Source organism: Eretmochelys imbricata, chromosome 2 (genome assembly GCF_965152235.1).
Source record: "Eretmochelys imbricata isolate rEreImb1 chromosome 2, rEreImb1.hap1, whole genome shotgun sequence".
NCBI classification, from domain to species: domain Eukaryota; kingdom Metazoa; phylum Chordata; order Testudines; family Cheloniidae; genus Eretmochelys; species Eretmochelys imbricata.
In genome coordinates this window covers 82185757-82206038 of record NC_135573.1, presented here as the reverse complement: position 1 = coordinate 82206038, position 20282 = coordinate 82185757, and the positions used below count along the sequence as shown (strand labels likewise).

The following is a 20282-nucleotide window of genomic DNA, read 5'->3' as shown; positions in this document are numbered from 1 at the left end:
TTTTAGGGAACAGAGTGGGGGAGTATGGGCATTCAGAATAGTGACTCTTCAGAGAAAATTTTAATTTTACCTGTTCAGGTCTGTCCCTATGTTATACCAATAAATTAAAAACCAGCAGGATCTTATTAAAGGGGAAAAGGCAAAATACCACATTCACTGTGAATACAGAAAGAATCATAGTAAGCAGTTAGTTATTGTTATAACATTCCATTCAATCTCATATTTATACACACACACGTTCTGCAAGGTTGTTATCATAGTTACCAGCCTTAGAGTTGCTCAGGCCAAGCCACTGGCCAGGTGGCCTGGACATGAGGAGGGAGCAGGGCCTTGTCAGATGCTAATCTGATGCTCCTGGAAGTTGGTTTGTAGAATCAGACCCCAAAGTTCTCACTTTCTAGAGTCCATTTTTATAGGAATTTCTTCCTATGCCAGTCTATGGGAATTGCTTCATCATGCTGTTGCTGAATCAATCAGCAGATGAGACATTCCTGACGGCTCCGTGTTGCTAGATATTATCTTGTTCTTTGGTTCTCTCATTCTTGAGGCTGTTGGGTGGTTATTTCCACTTGACGCCTTCTTCAGCCGATGGACACTGGATTCTTAGGCTGGCACCTCCCTGATCACTCAGTTATTATCCACTCCAAGCATCCATCCACATACATCCTCTATCTCTATTTTAATCACAATTGTTAATACAACAAAAGGGTGGGGAGTCTCTGGGTGCTGTTTCTGTTGTTATAGAGTATTGCTTTGAGTCTCTCTCTGTGTGAATTGCTTTGAGAACAGACTCTCTCTTAGAATGTACTAACACAATTAGCAGCTTGCAATTTTCACACATAGAGGGAGAGAAACAGTACCAAAAACCAAGAGACCTCTTAATTAGTGATACCCTGGAATTTAAACTATGGGGAACCGAACTCATTTGTGATTTTAATACAGAACTTCTTTAATATGATCCAACACCTACCTCCACTTGCAGTCAAGGAAGTACCCTGTTCAGGCAGATCCACTGGGGACATATAACTTACATTCTGCAGAAAATTGAGGGTGGGCTGGAGATGAGATTTTGAGAAGTGCACTACAGACAAATAAGAGTGATGGAAGACAAGTTGAAATATTGAGTGAAAGATTCCAAAATGTGCAGTAGGAAGAAAAAAAAATTGTCAAATGACCTCCAATATGAAAGCAAGGGGGAATAATAGCCTGATACCAAAATATAACTGTGATGGGTCCTGCCACCTGGGGTGCCATCTGGAACTGGAGTACAACTGAGCCCTCTGTTTTACCAGTTTGGGTTCCCTCCTCACACTCTGATGTTGTGACAAGGTGCAAAGCCTTCCAAGCTTGCACTCACACCATCATCCACAGGCAGGGGCCACACCCAGCTGTGTATATGAATGCATGAACTAACAATAGAGAGGCTTCAGCCAAAATATCCCCAGCCTAGGATGCCAGAGCTATATTGTCCTGCCCTGGTCAAGAACGTGACCAGTATATGAGAGTTATTACCCAGTCCGTCCCTTCCATCAATGTGGAGAGGAATAAGCACAAAGCCTTTGTTAACTGAGCTGAGATTTTTCCCCAAACACTTCACTCACACCACGCTGTTTTAGGTAAAAAAAATATATATAAAATAGATTTATTAACTACAGAAATATAGCTTTTGAGTGATTGTAAGTGACCGCAGACAGATCAAAGTAGGTGTGTCCAGGTGTTTAGTTGTAGAGGGAGTGAGGCCTCTTGGTGATGTCACTTCCTCCTTTTATAGTTTCTTCCATATAGTGGGAACCCTTTTTGTTCCAAGCCAAGTTCCCAGCCCAGTTTTTGGAAAAATACATGTATCAAAATGGAGTTCATGTGGTCTGGTCACATGCCCGTGCATGCTTGATGAGTCATGGCAGCCATTATCCAGAGGCTGTCTGAAGCATCCCCTGGTGAGGGCAAGCCTTTTCCATGGCCATTGTCTTTGATGTGCTATTAGCATTGTCTAGCTTCTTCATTGTGGTACCTGAAAGGCTTGTTGTGGGTGCTTCCAACTTCACAACATCTTTAACAGACACGTAGCAAAACTTCATAACTTCACATACGATAGCACATACAATCCAACAGGATATTAACATTCAACAGATCAAGACTTTTAGAATGATACCTCACAACGCATACTTTGTACAAAACATACCATAATTATATGACAATGATGAATATGGGGGGTGCCAGGGTGTCACAATAACTATCAGAATAAAGAGGATACAGAATTAGGGGAAAATATAGTTTTACGTAGATGTTGAAATTTGCTTAGAGCTGGCCCTGACAGGGGAAAAAATACATTGTTTATAAATGAGTTTGCATTCTGCTTTACTGACTTTAACAATTCTGATAATACCCATATGTAGGTGTTAATACATTTTAGTGTTTTGGCAATATGATGCTACCAGGAACCCTGGAGATACAAACCAATAATCTTAATATTACTTAAAATATTAATGGCAAAAAAGTAAAATTTAGACATGGAAAGAAGAGCTTTTCACCATGTGATTTTTCAGAATGCTGAATTTTCAATACAATGTGCTGAGCTTTCTCATAAAGATGAACTTACTCACTCAACCCTACATTTCCTAGTTCTTTTCATTTTGAAGGATCTTTTAATGTTCAGTAATGTTAAGTATTGGTTAAATGCTCCATTTCAGGACCTCTTGTGAGTTGCTTTTATTAACGTGTCATTTGATTTTTAACTTTAGGGTGCTGTTAGAGTCTCGTCGTAAATCAAAGAAAATTACAGCAAGAGGAATCTTTGCAGGTGCCAGGGTGGTACGAGGAGTTGATTGGCAATGGGAAGATCAAGATGGTGGCAATGGACGTAGGGGGAAGGTAAAAATGAAAATGGCTTAAGAAAATACATCACATATTACTTATGGGTAACAGCTGTTTAGATTACATTGCTGTAAACTTCTGAAACTTAATGTTGTTTACCATTAAAGCGTTTGTTTTAAAGGGGTACCACTTATACTGCTGTAAGTTATTATAGAACAGGCGTTCTCAAACTGGGGGTCATGATCCCTGAGGGGGTTCTGAAGTTATTACATGGGGGGTTGTGAGCTGCAGCCTCCATTCCAAATCCCACTTCACCTCCAGCATTTATAATGGTGTTAAATATTTTTTAAAAGTGTTTTAATTTATGGGGGGGGGGGAGGGTGTCACACTTAGAGGCTTGCTGTGTGAAGGGGTCACCAGTACAAAAGTTTGAGAACCACTCTTATAGAATGTAGTCTTGAGCTTAAATGATCAAAATTGAAAATATGAGACTTGCAGATTACCTGAATTCCCTGTTTTTGGAATGTTCATAAAAATAAAGATTCTGGGTGAGCTTTAGGATCATTCAGGAGTTCATGTAAAAACTAACATTCTCAGACATACCCACTCAATGAGCCTTTACAACACGGAATTTTGCTTTCTCTTCACTGCTATCAGACAAACCAAGTTGTTCTGTATATCACTGGCTCAGCAGGTTATTTTAAAATTTAAGTGCTTACTTAACAGGTTTCTACTTTGTAATCTGTTGTTTTGGGGGATCTTCCAGTTTTATTAGATTTTGGCTTTTTTGGAGTTTAGACAATTCTGGAAGTTCTTTAGTTGGAGGTACTACATTACTGACTTGTTCATGAAATAGTTTTATGTGCTAGCCTGATGTCTTGGAATAAAGACCTCTTCAGCATGTTAGAACTTAATATAAAATCAGATGCAGTTCTGTTAATTGACAAATCATGGCTCTAGGAAACAGAAACCGTAGAAAATATGCAGGAGAATTAATTATATGCCCAGAAGAACTTGATATAAATGTGGATTTTAAACGGGAAGTAAGGCATAATACAATTTCTTTAACATACATAAGAGAGATTATAGAAAATGAGTAACTTTTATTATTTTAGTGAAATGATGCATTGAATCAAATTTATTTTGCTGTCTAAACATAATTTAAATAAAATATTTTGCTGTGCAAGCATAGTTACTGTGTATTCTTGTATTATGAAAAATCTATATACAATCTGGAATTAGCTATTTGGGGATCTGGTGATTACTAAAGGGAAACAACAAACTTGAAATCCAATTTTTAAAACATAAGTTAAAAGGAGTTTCAGATACTGCACCTTCAGACTAGATCTCCCTGACAATTTTTGTGGTTTTTCCTATTACATTTTCCTATTTTTTAAAACGATTTAAAATAAATCATTGATATATGAAAGATCTACACAGAGGAAGTTACAAGCAATAAATGGGAACTTAATTAAATATTGAATAGTCATTTTCCCCATGAAACCTGAAAAATAGAAATATTTCTCCTTTTTCCAGTGGTAGTAATTATGGGTGTTGTAGCCATGGTAACGCATCTGGAGATGAGTGGCTTAATTACATAACACCATATATGACTATGGCATGTTACAAAGCAAAGGTGGCATTACTGCTCTGAAGAGCTCACACACTTTAGGTCCTTCTCCTGCAAACACTTGTTCACTTAACTTTAACTAGTGGGACTATTTTCATGCTTAAAGAAAAGCACAGGAACAAATATTTTCAGGATGGGGTCTAAGAAAAGAGGGAGACAGCAAATAGTGAGAGAGGCGTTTGGATAAGTGTTAGGAGAAAGACAATGAAGACAATACATTCAAAAAGATGCTTGTGTGTTATGGATGCCTCTTCAGGGTTGCATTTGTTACATGGCATCAGTATTTCAGAAGTGCAAAGAAAAAATACAAAGACCCAATCTTTTCATCTTTCACTCCCCTTCTGTCCTAGTATTTAAAGACTGGGATTAAAATTGGGTCATATAATACAGACTGCTACCTGCAGGCCACCAGCCTGATGTAACCAAAGTAGCTTAAAACAAAAACAAGTGCTGAGAATAAGTTGTTGCCATTTTTGATATTTTCAGTGAGTTGTTTTTTCTAGTAAGGACTTGTAAAAGCGTTGTAAACCAGTAAATTTCATTTTGTACTTCTCTACCATTTTTAAACCAGTTTACCTGAAAAATATGTATCTTATGGAACTGGCAATCTGGATGTTTATTTCCTAGGGATAGCATTAATTAAGGTGTATGAACGTTGGTTTTGGTAGAAAATGATAAAATGGAGTTGGGGGACCTGGAGTTCTGGTTTTAAAAAAAAAAAGCTTAAGTAAACCCTGCTATATCATGCTTTTAACTATAGGTAGAAGTGGTAGAGGAAGTTTAAAGTTCAAAATATGTTGCTAAACTCTTGTAACACATTTATCTATTTTTAAATTCAATAGGTAACTGAAATCCAGGACTGGAGTGCTTCAAGCCCACACAGTGCAGCATATGTTTTATGGGACAATGGCGCTAAAAATCTTTATAGAGTTGGCTTTGAGGGCATGGTAAGGAGTAAAGCAACACAAAGGGTAAAATACTTGGAGGGGGGGAGAGGGTAGTAAGAATAGCTTATGCTGTGCTTTTATTCTCCTTTTGTGATATCCTTCTGTCTGTTTGCATGCTGTTAATCAGTTTATTGTGAATACAGCTGGATGGATCATGAATATGCATTAGGAAGGAAGTCTGATCTGAGACTTTATTAAACATCGGTGCAAATCATTTAAACTTTAGAGCTAGCTTCTGCCTGAATATAACAGATATTTACATTTGCAAATGCAATTTGCCTCCTAGCATTAATGTTTTACTTCAATTAGAATTGGTAAAAAATAGAAATATTTATTTATAAACTTCCTTAAAAGGCCCTGACTTTTTCTTTAATGCCTCAGAACTTGTTTTTTGAAAATCTCCGCAATGCCAAGTGTCAAGACTAGAACACTGCAAGTCTTTCAGTTGTCATTTAATTTTCACTGTGAAGAACACTCAAAACATTTTCAGATAGTTTGAGTATTTTTTTCCTACTTTGGAGTTACTGTGTTTCAGACTTTAGCATGAAGTTTCTCATTTTGATTTTACAACTTTTAGAGTATAACAAGACCACAAAAAGTGGGTCAGGTTTGGTCATGAGACTTCTGTTGATATCTTTGTTTCCTTTTTATGTGCTCTTACCCTAGTGTGAGCCAACAAAGTTTACTTGATTGTCAACTGCTGAGACATATTAATGAGCATTATCATTGCATCATTTCTGTTAATTTTTTTTTCTTGGTTATATATTGCAGAGAGGAGATATACTAACTTACATTAGAATGTCCTTCTATCCTATTCCTGCAACAAGAATTACATTTAACAGGATGACAAAGCAGCTTTTGTAAAAATAGTAAATTTTGCACCATATCAGCACTTACAGGATAAAGTCTAGTTTAATTTAGGAGAAAATCAAAATATAGCACTTTGTTACTTCTCCATCTGATTTTAATCTGATTATACCTCTTACTTGACTGAACAGGTTCATAATCTCAAAGGGGAATATTTATAATTGGGGGAATTATCAATATTCGTAGAATATCGGCTAAATGGATATTAGAGCTCTTGATAACCCAACCATAAATAGAATGGTTTAGTACGTGGAAGCCTCTTTGATAGATACTATCTTATACAAACCAGAGATGTTTGATCAGCCATTTAATAAAGAATAGTAACCCATTTTTACAAAGAAGCTTCGATTAAAAAAAACCTGTGCATTGGCATTTTTATATCAAATGTGCTTTAATTTTCCATATTGACAGTTTATTTTTGACACTACATTTAAAACTTGCTGTAAATCAGTTTCTTCAGTAACTTACTATTTGTTTCAAAGTGTTTGTGTTTATCAGACATAATTGTGGATGGAAACAGAACTGAGGCTTCAACATTGTCTGCAGCAAACGGGCACTGTCCACGTTACAAGTTTTAATTATAATTTTGTGACCAGAAAGTGGACATGATCACTTAAGATACCAAGAAATATGGTTTAGTGCTGCCATCACAGCCATCTTTGTGTATCCACACCTACCAGCTACACCATATTTATATGATAGGTTTCAGAATAGCAGCCGTGTTAGTCTGTATTCGCAAAAAGAAAAGGAGTACTTGTGGCACCTTAGAGACTAACCAATTTATTTGAGCATCAGCTTTCATGAGCTACAGCTCACTTCATCGGATGCATTCTGAATTCTGTAGCTCACGAAAGTTTATGCTCAAATAAATTGGTTAGTCTCTAAGGTGCCGCTAGTCCTCCTGTTCTTTTTGCATATTTATATGTTAATTTTGGGATAATTAGGGCAGTTATCCGATGGTGCCTAGGGAAGTGATCGACTGCTAAAAGGATGTGTTCAGAAAAGCATCAACAGCACTGGGTGCAGCACAGTGTGGTGGACTCTGCTGCATGCAACTGGGGGGAAGAAGCCCTGCACTCAAACAATATGGTGCTGGTTAAAGGAACACAGCCATCTGCCATCTTAGCTCACTGGCAGAGGTGAAATGTGGTTAACTGACCATGGTTGCTAAAAGATTTTAAACATTTTGTTTGGATCCAAAAGCAAGTTAGAGCCTGTAACATGTTACAAACATGTTACCGCTATGGGGTGCTTTAAACCTACACATTTCTAAAATAGATCTTATGCCTTGGGAATTCACTTATTCACTCAGCTAACAAATTTCCTTTGGTAAACAACTTTAAAGATTGTTTGCATTTCTTCAGTGTTCGTTCTAGCCTCCCCCTTGTCTTTCTTTTCATTACGAAGGGCCTTCCCCTCAACTGTGGAGAGTTTTTGGAAGAAATAACTTAGGTTTAACATCCATTAATGTCAGAGTTCTCTGTAAGTTATCTCTGTGTGGGGTATTTGCCAGCAAGATTTGAATAGTTACAGTTCTGAGAGGGTGAAGGAAACTGAAAGGATCCATTGCCCTTGTTTTCCTTTGGGCATTATTTTGTACTTTTTCTCTTCCTGACTGCCACTTGAGGCCTGTTCATCCAGACACATTGTGGGTTACCTTAAAGTAGTACATCAGAATTCTCTAAGAGGATTAAAAACAAAGCTTTTTGACACAGTTAATTTTTTGAATAAGAGAAATCTGTCATTACATCTAGGACATTGCTGGAGAATTTCATGCACAGAATTAGGGTAGTACACTATAGTAGAGGAAACCGCTTCATGGATCAGACCAGTGGCCTGTCCACTCCAGTAACTTGTCCCTGGCACTGATCAAACCTGATCGTTTAAGAGGGAGTTGCAAGAAACCATGCAGTGGACAATTATGGAAACTTTTCATAGGGGTGTTTTCATCTTAACCGTTGCGGTTAGCATACTGCCTGAAGCATATGGGTTTTTAATCCTATTTAATGTTCTTGGCTTCTTTTGCCATATAAATCCTTTTTTTGAAACCTGCTAAACTCTTGGCTTCAACATCAAGTGGCAATGAATTTTATATATTAATTGTGCATTCTGGTAAATATATTTCCTTTTACCTGTTTTAAATTCGCTGTCTTTCAGTTTCATTGAAAAGCTCCTTGTTCTTGTAGAGAGAGAAGAGGGTAGCTTGGAGTGTCTGATACACCTTCTCCATATCATTCATTACTTGGTGTACCTCCATCTTTTCTCTAAACAGTCCCAATATTTTCAGTCTTTCCTGATACAGCAGACACTTATTGATTCTAATTATTTTTGACAGTTATCTCTGAACGCTTGTTTCTGTTGTCATTTTTGACATGGGGTGATCAGCCTCATTCCTTGTTTTTAAATAGCCATCTTTCTAAAGTTTAGTGTCAGTACTAAGTTTTGGCATGATTCCATGGCATGAACAACTATAGTGAGGTACTGGTGGGTTGACCATTGTTACTGCTTCATTCAAGTTCTGTGTCTTTTAGGATTAAGTTAAAAATAGAATTAGTTTTAATAGGCTGCCCTTTAAATCAGTGGTAGAAAATTGTTAGTTACTACTTCAAGAAAAAAAAATCTACTACCTGTCCTTTGGTGCACGAAGTATCAATATTTTTATTATCCTGGTAATCAGGAAAAATCCTTGAGCGAAAGGAGGAGTGGAATTTTGAACAGCATTGGTTAAGCATAATATAAAGAAGTGGGAAGATGATCGTTCTATTGGTTTGGACTTGAATATTCCTTGTTATGTTGACAGAACATTGAGAGAATTGCTGTAGTCTGATACAATCTGAAATTTTGCTTACTTAGAATACATATATATTAAAGGTTATCTATCCAAGAATAAGCCATACATATTGGAAAGCTGGCTTGCTTCTGCAAGTACAATACCAGATTCTCTAAAATACTGACCAAGTTACGCACTGTAGTGTGCAGTGAACGCAAGTGTATAAAACAGACTATTATATGTATATATTTACCATATAAAATCCTAGTAAAGTGCATGAAATCTTGAAATCAAATCTTTTTGTGGACTCTGTAGTACAGATATTCTGTACTGACCATTGTATCAGAGGAGCTGTAGGAGTACAAAATTTGGTGCAGTTTTAAAAATGAATATATGCTTATACTGGCATCTGTTCTCATGGATGTATATATAGTATCATTATTAAATAGTGGCATATAGCTTTAGGAATTTATTCGAGAGAAGGATTCAAATCATACTGTTTCTAGCGCCTAGAGATAGTAGTGGCTAGGAGGTGGTATTGTGTGTTTAAAGGGATGTAAGCATTATATTTGTCACTAACTTAAGGATCAGGAGAGGCATGAATGGATTTCAGTTCATCTCTCTTGCTAGAGAATAGTCTCACTGCAAGAGGCCTGGGGAAGCGGGAGAATGAGATACAGCCTTTATGAAAGCACGTTTAGCTTATATATCTTCCACCACCTGTTCTTTTGTTGTCTTTCTCCCATTACTATAGTCTGAATTGCATTGCCCAATCAGTTTTCTCTTCCCATCCCCATAAACATAGAATGACCTTTGCCTGATGGGAATTGTGTTCCATAAAGAGTAACACCAGATGGCAGCAATTTGGATTAGGGGATATGCAGAAGCTAAATGAAGGGGAAATTATGAGAACTTTTAATTGGGTTTATACAGTAGCTGTTCTTCACATTTAATTTTTTTCATGTTATGGAAGAGGCCCTTTTGGAGAAATAGCCAGTAGAACTTTTTAAAGAAAAAAAATCTGATTTTAGTTAAACACAGAATTCTGAAAGCAACCAAAATACCCTTTTATTCTGCTTTTTCTGATATTCTCCAGGGCCCATAAGTTAAAATGAATGTCATAAACATCTTAAACAAAAAATGTATAGGCTTTATAATGGCAACACTGACACATCCTTACCCAAGCTGATGCTGCACAGGCAAGGCTATCATGTCCAGTATGGTATTCAGACATTCCTGAATTCTGTAGTGTTCATTTTGTGTTCTTCCTCTGCGTGTATTGATTGCCTTTTTTTTTTTTTTTTTTAAAGAAAGGTAATGTGAAACAGTTTAAAGCGTCTCTGTGCAATTCTAATAGCAATTATGAATATGAGGTTTCTTGGTCAGTGTAGTTTATTAGATCCTAAAAGCGTTAATTTGAGCCTTAAATTTAAAGCATTTGATAATACTGGTAACATTTATCAAATCCTATCAATGCCCAGCCCTACCTTAAAGGAATAGGTAGTAGAAATAGATGGGTTACAATTTTGGAAAATATTTGAAATTTTCTTTGCATTCAGAATTGGCGTAATGCATTTATTTTTGTATGCATGAGCTTTTCAACCTCTAATATTTCAGTGTATTTCTGTTCTGATTTCACAGATTTATGTCAACCTGCAAGTTCACTCTGTTAAAACTAAAATTGTCTAAATATCTTTCTTTAGTCTGACCTGAAATGTGTTCAGGATGCCAAAGGAGGCTCTTTCTACAGGGACCATTGTCCTGTGCTAGGTGAGTTGGAGAAGGAAAGAAATAGATAGTTTTAAGTAAACAGAAACATTTCAGTGTCCCAAGTCAGTATTTAAGTTTGAGAACTGAACCAAAGTTAATCAGCGTTCCTTAGTGGGATGCACCAAATAATTGAGATTTGAATGGTGGCATTTCTGTGCATTACCATGGTTAAATGCTGCAATGATAACCGGTATCTTAACTGATATGTTTCAACTGTCTGTAGATATGTTTGTCAAACAGTATACCAAATATGTAGCTGGTAAGTTGTTAAAGTTGGCTGTCTAGTTAATGTTTCTGGCTTACATTTGCTCAGCTTTTACATGTTTCTCTTAATAGCGAAAGATAATTGCACAGTTTTGTAGAATGGTTTAAACATCATTTTAATGCAGTATTGCAGATTTGTAAACATGAAGTCATCAGCATTCAAGTTTCTAACTAAATATCTATAATTAGTCGTACTGGCTTATTTTGTTACATAGGTTGTGAGCTATTCTATATAGGTTCTATACATTGAACTCACCACTCTAGTATCTAAGCTGCGTGGTGGTATATGGTTGTACTTCATTACAAAAGTAGCTGCAGTTTTGTTTTTGAGTAGTTTTGTTTTTGAGGTGTAGGTGAGTTAAAAGATAAGGTCTAGTGAGGTTTGGTGCAGAAGTTCCTTAGTATATATAGTAGACAACATATGTAAACCTTGACTTAAGAGGGAAGGGAATGTGCCAAGCAGCAGATCTTTAAAACTGGGCACTTGGCAGGTGTTAGATATCTTCTTGAAGTTACCTTTATTGCACTTACCGAAGTTGACTTGTATATTTCATGTTCTTGTTTTTCATTCAATTTCAGGTGAGCAAAATGGTAACAGGAATCCTGGTGGGCTGCAGATTGGTGATCTGGTAAACATTGACCTTGATTTAGAAATTGTACAGTCTTTGCAGCATGGTCATGGGGGATGGACCGATGGCATGTTTGAGACCTTAACCACCACTGGCACAGTTTGTGGCATTGATGAAGATCATGACATAGTAGTACAGTATCCAAGCGGCAACAGGTTTGTTACATATTCTCAAACCTTTCCTATGACAGACTTCCTTTAACTTCACAAGTTGCAGGGCTTGAAAATTATTTTTTTTACCCTTCTTTGGTTCTCACGACATCCCACCATCCAAATAAGAGTTTGTCTTCTTCCTGGCTTGTGTAATAAGGGGTTCCCATCTGCCACATCCCAATGATGATAATCTTTATAGCATGTGTGAGAGGTTTCGATGGGAAAGAGATTATTTGCAATTTTCTCACCTTTAACCTGCCTTCAGTTAAATATTCGTGATGTTTGATATGAGGTCTTTTTTTCTAAAATGTCCCTTTGAGTTTTATTTTAATGTATGTTGTCTGTCAGATAATTGTATTTATTAAAGTTATTAATTCTCTAAGTAATTAAAATGGTTACTTCCAAAAATTTCACAATATGAATATTTCACAGCTCCATGCACTAACCATGAAAACATGATTGCATATAGCTCTCAGTAGTGTTTATTTCTTTTGGCTGTGTCCTTAGGGAGCATTTTTTGAGAACTAGTGTACTACCATACAGTAGAGGCTAATGTGATAGTTATGTCCAGCATGAAGGCAGACAATCCCTTGTTTCATATATAATATGTATTGCCAAATGTGACCACTGGAGAACAAATTAAGACTCCCAGTAATTTCAACAGATCTATACTATAAAAGTATACTTAGTTTTATGTTTGGAACAAAACAGTAAAGATAAATAGCCTTGCAGAATAAATATACTCCGAGATGCTTGAATTTATTGTTATGAGATTTCACAGCAGAGCCCATCTACTCAGTGTTGTACTTCCTATCCTTGTTTCTCTTCCAAATTGTTAATCCAAGCTGCAAATTTTATCGCCTCTTGGGTTTGAACAGGTTCTTGCTTTCTGAAGATGCTGCTTTTACAAAGGAGAGTGAGGCGTAAGTTTGATCATGAATGCCTAAGCTCTAGAGGATATTGCTTTTCTGCTATGTGAGCATGCATTGCCTTCCTAGTTTGTTAATGTAGTAAAAAGCATAAGGAAAAACATGCGTAGCTGAAAGTGATCACTTACTTTTCTCAACCTGAATATGTTTGTGCAGTTACATTAAGTTACAATAGCTAGTTATTTGGGTTTTGTTTTTAATAAGTTTTCTTAACTTTTAGGCAGCCGTCTTTCAGCAAACCATTTAGTTGAAGGGAGAAATGGTGTAAATCCTCCAGTCTCATGATTTTTTAGACAATATACTTTGTGTGATGATATTAAAAGCCAACCTGTAACTTGTTCATTGAAATATAGAGGTTTCTTACACAAACGTATATATTTATAATCTTTATATTTCTCCAAAATAAGAAACCTCCATATTTCTGAAACAAAAGTGAATGGAAAGAGAATTGTATAGTGCTCAAAAGTGTTAGGCACTTGATTGAGAACAAATGCATTTCCTACCATAGTAACCTTTTAAGCAACAGTTTGATTACAAAATCTGCTTTTGGTTTTCTGGGGTTGTGGTACTAGACACACATGGACCAGCTGCAGAAAAATAGCTCTGGACGCACATGTTTGTCTTAGTCATGTGCTGTTTTTTTAAGTGAATGTAAACTAGCATAACATTAACTAAGTGCACACAAACCAATACATTGCATGGTACAAATCAAAATAGTTTAACCAAATGTCGGGCTGCAGGCCGTACATCTGGTTGAAATAGCATATTCCTATCTGTCCAACCCCGTCTCTGAGGAAAGAAGAAAACCCTGTATTTAGATTCCAAGCCCTCTCCTTTCCCTATCAATTCTTTCCAGAGCAATCCATCCTTATCAGTTATCCTGTATTTTGAGAGGAATGCCAGACTCTCAGGCCACTAATCCCTGCCCTAGGTAATAAGTCCACGCACCCCCCTCCCCAAACAAACAAACCAAAACACAGTCACAACACAGCTGCCATTTCATGGCTGGCAGCTTTTTCCCTTAGGCTGCAAGAACCAACCATGGGAATGTTCTGACTGCTTCAGGTGCACCTCTCAGAAGATTATCCTTGCAACCACCAGCTGGTAAACTAAGTGGAAGGGATTAAAAGCAGCTAAGCCATAGTGTCCAATCACAAAAATTTCTGGGCACAAAAGCACAATTTAAGGCAACAAGTAACCTTTTAAAATATAGCCCCCACTTTTTATATTAAAAAAGAAAAGATCATTAATTTGAAATATATTATTTTCTAGGTGGACATTTAATCCAGCTGTTCTCACCAAAGCCAATGTTGTCCGAAGTGGAGATGCTGCTCAAGGTGCAGAAGGAGGTACCTCACAGTTTCAAGTGGGTGACCTCGTTCAAGTTTGTTATGATTTAGAACGAATCAAGCTTCTTCAGAGAGGTCATGGAGAATGGGCTGAAGCAATGCTCCCTGTAAGTATGTGTGTACATACAATGGTATGTTGGCAGGGCTGGCCTTACCATGAGGTGAACTGAGGCGGCCGCCTCAGGTGCCAGGCTGGGTTTGGGTGGGGTGCCGCTAGGGCCCAGAGTGTAGAAAATTTTGTCTGCTGCTGGTGCATATGTATTCTCTCTGCTGTAGATGCAGAGAGAAGGTGGAGTGCTGTGCTGGAGGAAGGAGGGCACAAGTGACATAACAGGCAGGCAGGAGAAAAGGTGAGAGGGAATAACAGAAAGCAGCAGGAGCTGCAGGGAGAGATAAGAGGCTCCTCCTCCTCTGTACGTCTCTAGTACCCCCAGGAGCCTGGACTGATTAACACTAGCTTCTCAGGGAGCTTCCTGTTTCTTGCTCTTTCCCTAAACCCACTTGAGGAGAAAAGGCAGTCAACTGAAGTAGTAGGAGCCAGTTAGGCCCTTAAGAGGCTGATATCTTCCCTTGCTCAGGCCCTGTTACCAGCCTGCTTATTTGTCCCCTTCAGTTGAATGTTGAGAGCCCCTATACTGGCACAGAACAGCAGTCATGAGTGAAAGAAGAAAACGCCCCTCTGGGGCAGCATTCAGAAAAAGAAAGAAAGTAAAGGAAACTTTTCTATCTAAGCAGGAAGGAGCTCTCCTGAGATACATAAACACAAATGTTCACGGTGAGTCTTCTGGCGCCAGTGAGGATGTGAGGAGATGCCTGATCTTCCAGTTAGTCAGAGTGCAGGTCACCTGGCAGCTACTGCAGCATCCATATCTCCATCTTAAATGGATGTAACCATGCACATTCCTGAAGAAAAGTGTAGATCAGAGAAGAGTGTGGTGGAGGCGCAAGAAACAGCTGTTGCTGAGTTTAGTTCCTTAAGTCTGGATGATCCAGGACTGTGGACCCACTTGAGCAGTAGCCTGAGGGACTTTGTGTTCCCCAAAGACAATGAAAATAGAAGTTTCCATGCAACACATTACTGGTGTGAAATCCCCAATGGTGACAATGTGGAGAGGCCATGGCTTATGTACTCAAAAACCCAGAATGCTGCATATTGTTTTTGTTGCAAACTCTTCCAGTCTAATGTTCCAGCCACATTGGGTTCTACAGGAACAAAGGACTGGAAAAATCTGGCTAGAAATCTGGCATGCCGTGAGAAGGTAGCAATCACCAGAGAGCATTCCACAGGTGGAAAGAGCTTGAAATGAGACTAAGGTTAAAGGCCACCATAGATGATCAGCATCAAGAGAAGATTGCATCAGAGTCTCTTTACTAGCAAAATGTTCTGAAGAGGCTCATTGCCATTGTGAACATGCTTGCTACCCCAAACCTAGCACTGCGTGGGACTTCAGATCAGCTGTATGTGCCAAACATCCTTAAAATTGTGGAGCTGATGGCTGAGGTTTGATGCTGTACTCCAGGAGCATCTAAGAAGAGTCACCACCCAAGAAATGTAGACACACCACTACCTTTGAAAAACAATTCAAAATGACATCATACAGTTACTGGCAACAAAAGTCGAACTGAAGATTGTGGCAGATCTGAAGTCAGCAAGATATTACTCTGTTATTCTGGACTGCACGCCTGACATCAGCCATACGGAACAAATGACTTGAATGGTGCCTTTTGTAACAGCAACAAAACCTAGTGAAAATGTCCCTGCAATGGTGACTGTCAGAGAGCATTTTCTAGAATTTATTGACATTGTCATACCAGCTCTCATAGTATCATCAAATGTGCTTCTTAAAAAGTTGGAAGATACAGGAATTGCGATAGCTGACATGAGAGCTCAGGGCTACGATAATGGTGCCAACATGAGAGGAAAGAACAGAGGAGTGCAGAAACGGATCTGAGAGTTAAACCTGCAAGTTTTTTTTTTGTCCCAGGCAGTTCTCATTCATTGAAGTTGGTGGTCAGTGATGCAGCATCAGCCTCTAGCGAGGCTGCTGAATTTTTTAATGTAATTCAAATCATCTGTGTATTTTTCTCTGCCTCAACTCATTGATGGCAAATTTTGAAGCAACATCTGGGAACATCCTCTCTGACACTGAAACCACTGAGTGCCACACAATGGGAAAGTTGAGTGGAGGCGATAAAGCCTATCAAACACCAAATTGGGAAGATAGATGATGCCATAGTTGCCATTATGGAGGCTAATGCTATGACAGGAACTGTTGTGGGAGAACAGTGGCAGAGAGAAATGGAATCACCAGAAACATACATAACTTCAAATTTCTGTGTGGCTTAGTGTTGTGGCATGACGTACTATTTGAAATAAATGTTGTAAGCAAGAGACTCCAAGGTGTTGACCTTGATATATCTGGAGCAATGGAACAACTGGACAAAGCAAAGTCATACCTACAGTCTTACCGGTCAGATGAGGGATTTCAAAATGTTCTGAAGAGTGCACAGAAGTTGGTAGAGGAACTTCACACTGAAGCTATTTTCCCACCCATTCAAGAATACAAGAGTCACTGAAGAAGACGATTATGAGGCGTGAGATAATCCCATAAGAGACCCGAAACAACAATTCAAAGTTAAATTCTTTAACCAGGTGCTAGATCGTGCAATACCACCAGTTCAGGAACGTTTCATGCGGCTCAAGGAACACAGCAGTATATTTGGGATGTTGTGATATTCCCAAACTCCGCACTGTACCTGAAGAAGACCTACACCAGCAATGCAGGGCACTAGACAGTGTTGACACATGATGGATGACATGCGCGATATTGATGTGAGTGATTTAGGTGATGAACTGAAAGCCTTTTCAAGATAGATTTCAGCAGGATCATCTCTAAAGGCTGTTCTGGAATATATGTTCACAAATAAGATGACCACCCTCTTTCCAAATGCTTTTGTTGCTTTTCGTATACTTCTAACACTTCCTGTAACCGTTGCCAGTGGAGAACGCAGCTTCTTCAAGCTGAAGTTAATAAAAACATATCTACGCTCCACAATGACACAGAAGAGGCTGGTCGGCCTTGCAGCCATCTCAACAGAGCATGAGCTGGCCCAGACTGTGGACCTTCAGGAAGCAGTTCAAATCTTTGCGACCAAGAAGGCACGGGAAGGACCACTTTGATTATTCAAACAGATAAAAATGCCAGTGTTTACTATGCAGACAAGAAAAGTTACATTTGCTGTTCAGGCTTTTGAAAGTTAAGTGTTACTTAAAATTTTTGAACAAGGCATTTTAAGTTGTTAGTTCTCCTTTATTGGGGTAGGTAGCAAAGCAGTACCATGAGAGGGAGTAGAACAGGAAGAAGGCAGAATTGAGACCTTTCAGAGTTTTGGCCCAAGTGAGGGGGGCATGGGGGCGTCATTTGAGCTCCTAGCCTCAGGTACCAAAATGTGGGCTGGCCCTATATGTTGCTATGGTATTTTTAATTACACTTGGAAATGGTTAAACCTTCAAATTATTGGAGTTGGGGTGACATTTAGGCCTTGTCTAGACTAGGAAAAAAATGTACTTTTTTCAGTTGAATTAGGTAAATTGAGCTAGTATAATTCTGTGGAAAGCCCCACTTGGCAGCGTAGACTCAGTTTAACAATCTGTCTAGCCTATAACTCAGCCTGTTAGAATTAAGGTGAAGATGTTACTGATGTTAAAGTGGGGTTTCAGAAACCCTTTTACTTTATAAAACTGCCCATATGCTGTAATATGTTAACATCTAAATATCTTTACTTGGTCTCTTCCTTTTCCTTAATATAGACTTTAGGTAAAGTTGGCCGTGTCCAGCAGATTTATTCAGACAGTGACTTAAAGGTAGAAGTTTGTGGAACCTCTTGGACATACAATCCAGCAGCTGTCTCAAAGGTAGCATCAGCAGGATCAGCTATAAGCAATGCATCTGGTGGTAAGTTTGTGTACTATTTAGGAATGTGTGGTTTTGATAAATAAAATTGTGTAAACTTAAAAAAATTGATGATAAATATTGGTATGGTGCCTATATGAAGCAAGAATAATAATCTCCAGGAAAGTAGTTCCTACTGAGGGCTGGGGAATACTCCTATTGCAAAAGAATTTCCATGCTGGATTGTACCTGTTGTCCATCTAGTCCAGTATCTTGCTTTAGAGGAAAGTACAAGAAACCCTGTAGTAGGCAGATGTGGGATAATCCACTTCTCAAAAAAGTAATCTTCACCTCTATTAGCTAAAAATCTAAAGCACTGTTTATCAGAATACAAAGAAATAGTGCCTAAAGGCCCTGAGTCAGGATTGGAGTCCTATTGTGCTAAGCACTGCAAAAATATATAATAGTGTCTGCTCCGAAAGCTTACAATCAAGAGATGATAGGTGGGAGTGAGGTAAAGATGTAAAATGGATTCCGTGACTTTCAGAGACCTCCATGACATTTTCTGCTTTATCTTCAGCCTGGTGCCCTGGGGCAGTGGGTGTTCTGGAGCTGTTAGTCCCCCTTCCCTCACAGTTAGGGGTGCCCCCCTTTTTTTTTTAAAGTAAAAGTCACAGCCAGGTCACGGGCTTCTGTGAATTTTTGTTTATTGTCCATGACCTGTCCATTACTTTTACTAAAAATAACAGTGACAAAATTTTAACCTTCATTATGAGGCAGGAAGAATAGAAGTACCCAATCTATCTTCTCCGTACTGTTCTTTATTTCGAGATGGACTTCTGAGAAACTTCTTTATTATTAAACCTGTGCTTTCTGCTTTGGGCATGCCTTCAGTCTCCTCTCCTAGCCATATTTGGCTTTGATGCCTCAAAAACATTCTGGGTAGTTCTCATACTTTCTCCCATTGTCTCCTATAGATGAATGCTAAGTTCAGTTCCCCTAATACATAAAAATTTCCTGCGAGAGATACAGTAGGGCTGCAAAAAGAACAGGAGTACTTGTGGCACGTTAGAGACTTAACAGATTTATTAGAGCATAAGCTTTTGGGGGTTACAGCCCACTTCATTGGATGCATAGAATGGAACATATAGTAAGCGGAGATATATATATATATACACACACACACACACACACACACACACACACACACACACACACACAGAGAAGGTGGAAGTTGCCATACAAACTGTAAGAGGCTAATAAATTAAGATGAGCTATTATCAGGACAAAAAAACTTTTGTAGTGATAATCAAGATGGCCCATTTAGACAGTTGACAAGAAGGTGTGAGGATAGTTAACATGGGAAATAGATTCAATATGTGTAATGACCCAGCCAGTCCCACTCTCTATTCAGACCCAAGTTACTGGTATCTAGTTTGCATATTAATTCAAGCTCAGCAGTTTCTCGTTGGAGTCTGTTTTTGAAGCTTTTCTGTTGTAAAATTGCCACCCTTAAGTCTTTTACTGAGTGGCCAGAGAGGTTGAAGTCTTCTCCTACTGGTTTTTGAATGTTATGATTCCTGATGTCAGATTTGTGTCTGTTTATTCTTTTGCGTAGAGACTGTCCGGTTTGGCCAGTGTACATGGCAGACAGGCATTGCTGGCACATGATGGCATATATCACAGTGGTAGATGTGCAGGTGAACGAGCCCCTGACGGCATGGCTAATGTGATTAGGTCCTATGATAGTGTCACTTGAATAAATATGTGGACAGAGTTGGCAATGGGCTTTGTTGCAAGGATAGGTTCCTGGGTTAGTGTTTTTGTTGCGTGGTGTGTGGTTGCTGGTGAGTATTTGCCTCAGGTTGGGGGGCTGTCTGTAAGCGAGGACTGGTCTGTCTCCCAAGATCTGTGAGAGTGAGGGATCATTTTTCAGGATAGGTCGTAGATCTTTGATGGTGTGCTGGAGAGGTTTTAGTTGGGGGCTGAAGGTGACAGCTAGTAGTGTTGTGTTATTTTCTTTGTTGGATCTGTCCAGTAGGGCTGCAGTAGCTGTAAGATGAACTGTACAGCTGGCATGTCACTTTGTGCGTAAAGCCCTGGAGGAAAGTCTGTATTTTTAGTTAACTTCCTCTAAAAAAGCAGAAATCCAATACACCGGCCTGTAAATCATTAACATTTTTCCTCTAAGTCCTAGTCCCATCTATTTGTGTTGTCAAAGCCACTCAGACAGGAATCCTAACTGTAGAGTGAAACTGATCATCTTTG

At 38.6% G+C, this 20282-nt stretch overlaps 1 protein-coding gene across 5 annotated transcripts in view; it reads left to right on the top strand.

Annotated features, from left to right (window-relative positions):
• Window positions 1–20282, top strand: part of MIB1 (MIB E3 ubiquitin protein ligase 1) — a 95109-nt gene that overhangs the window by 10015 nt on the left and 64812 nt on the right. For all 5 annotated transcript variants that reach the window (XM_077810377.1, XM_077810376.1, XM_077810381.1 and 2 more), the window contains 6 exons: window positions 2742–2871; window positions 5287–5391; window positions 10732–10798; window positions 11642–11846; window positions 14045–14228; window positions 17933–18077. In XM_077810377.1, coding sequence (XP_077666503.1) covers window positions 2742–2871; window positions 5287–5391; window positions 10732–10798; window positions 11642–11846; window positions 14045–14228; window positions 17933–18077 — 836 coding nt within the window. The remainder of the gene's footprint in view (window positions 1–2741; window positions 2872–5286; window positions 5392–10731; window positions 10799–11641; window positions 11847–14044; window positions 14229–17932; window positions 18078–20282) is intronic.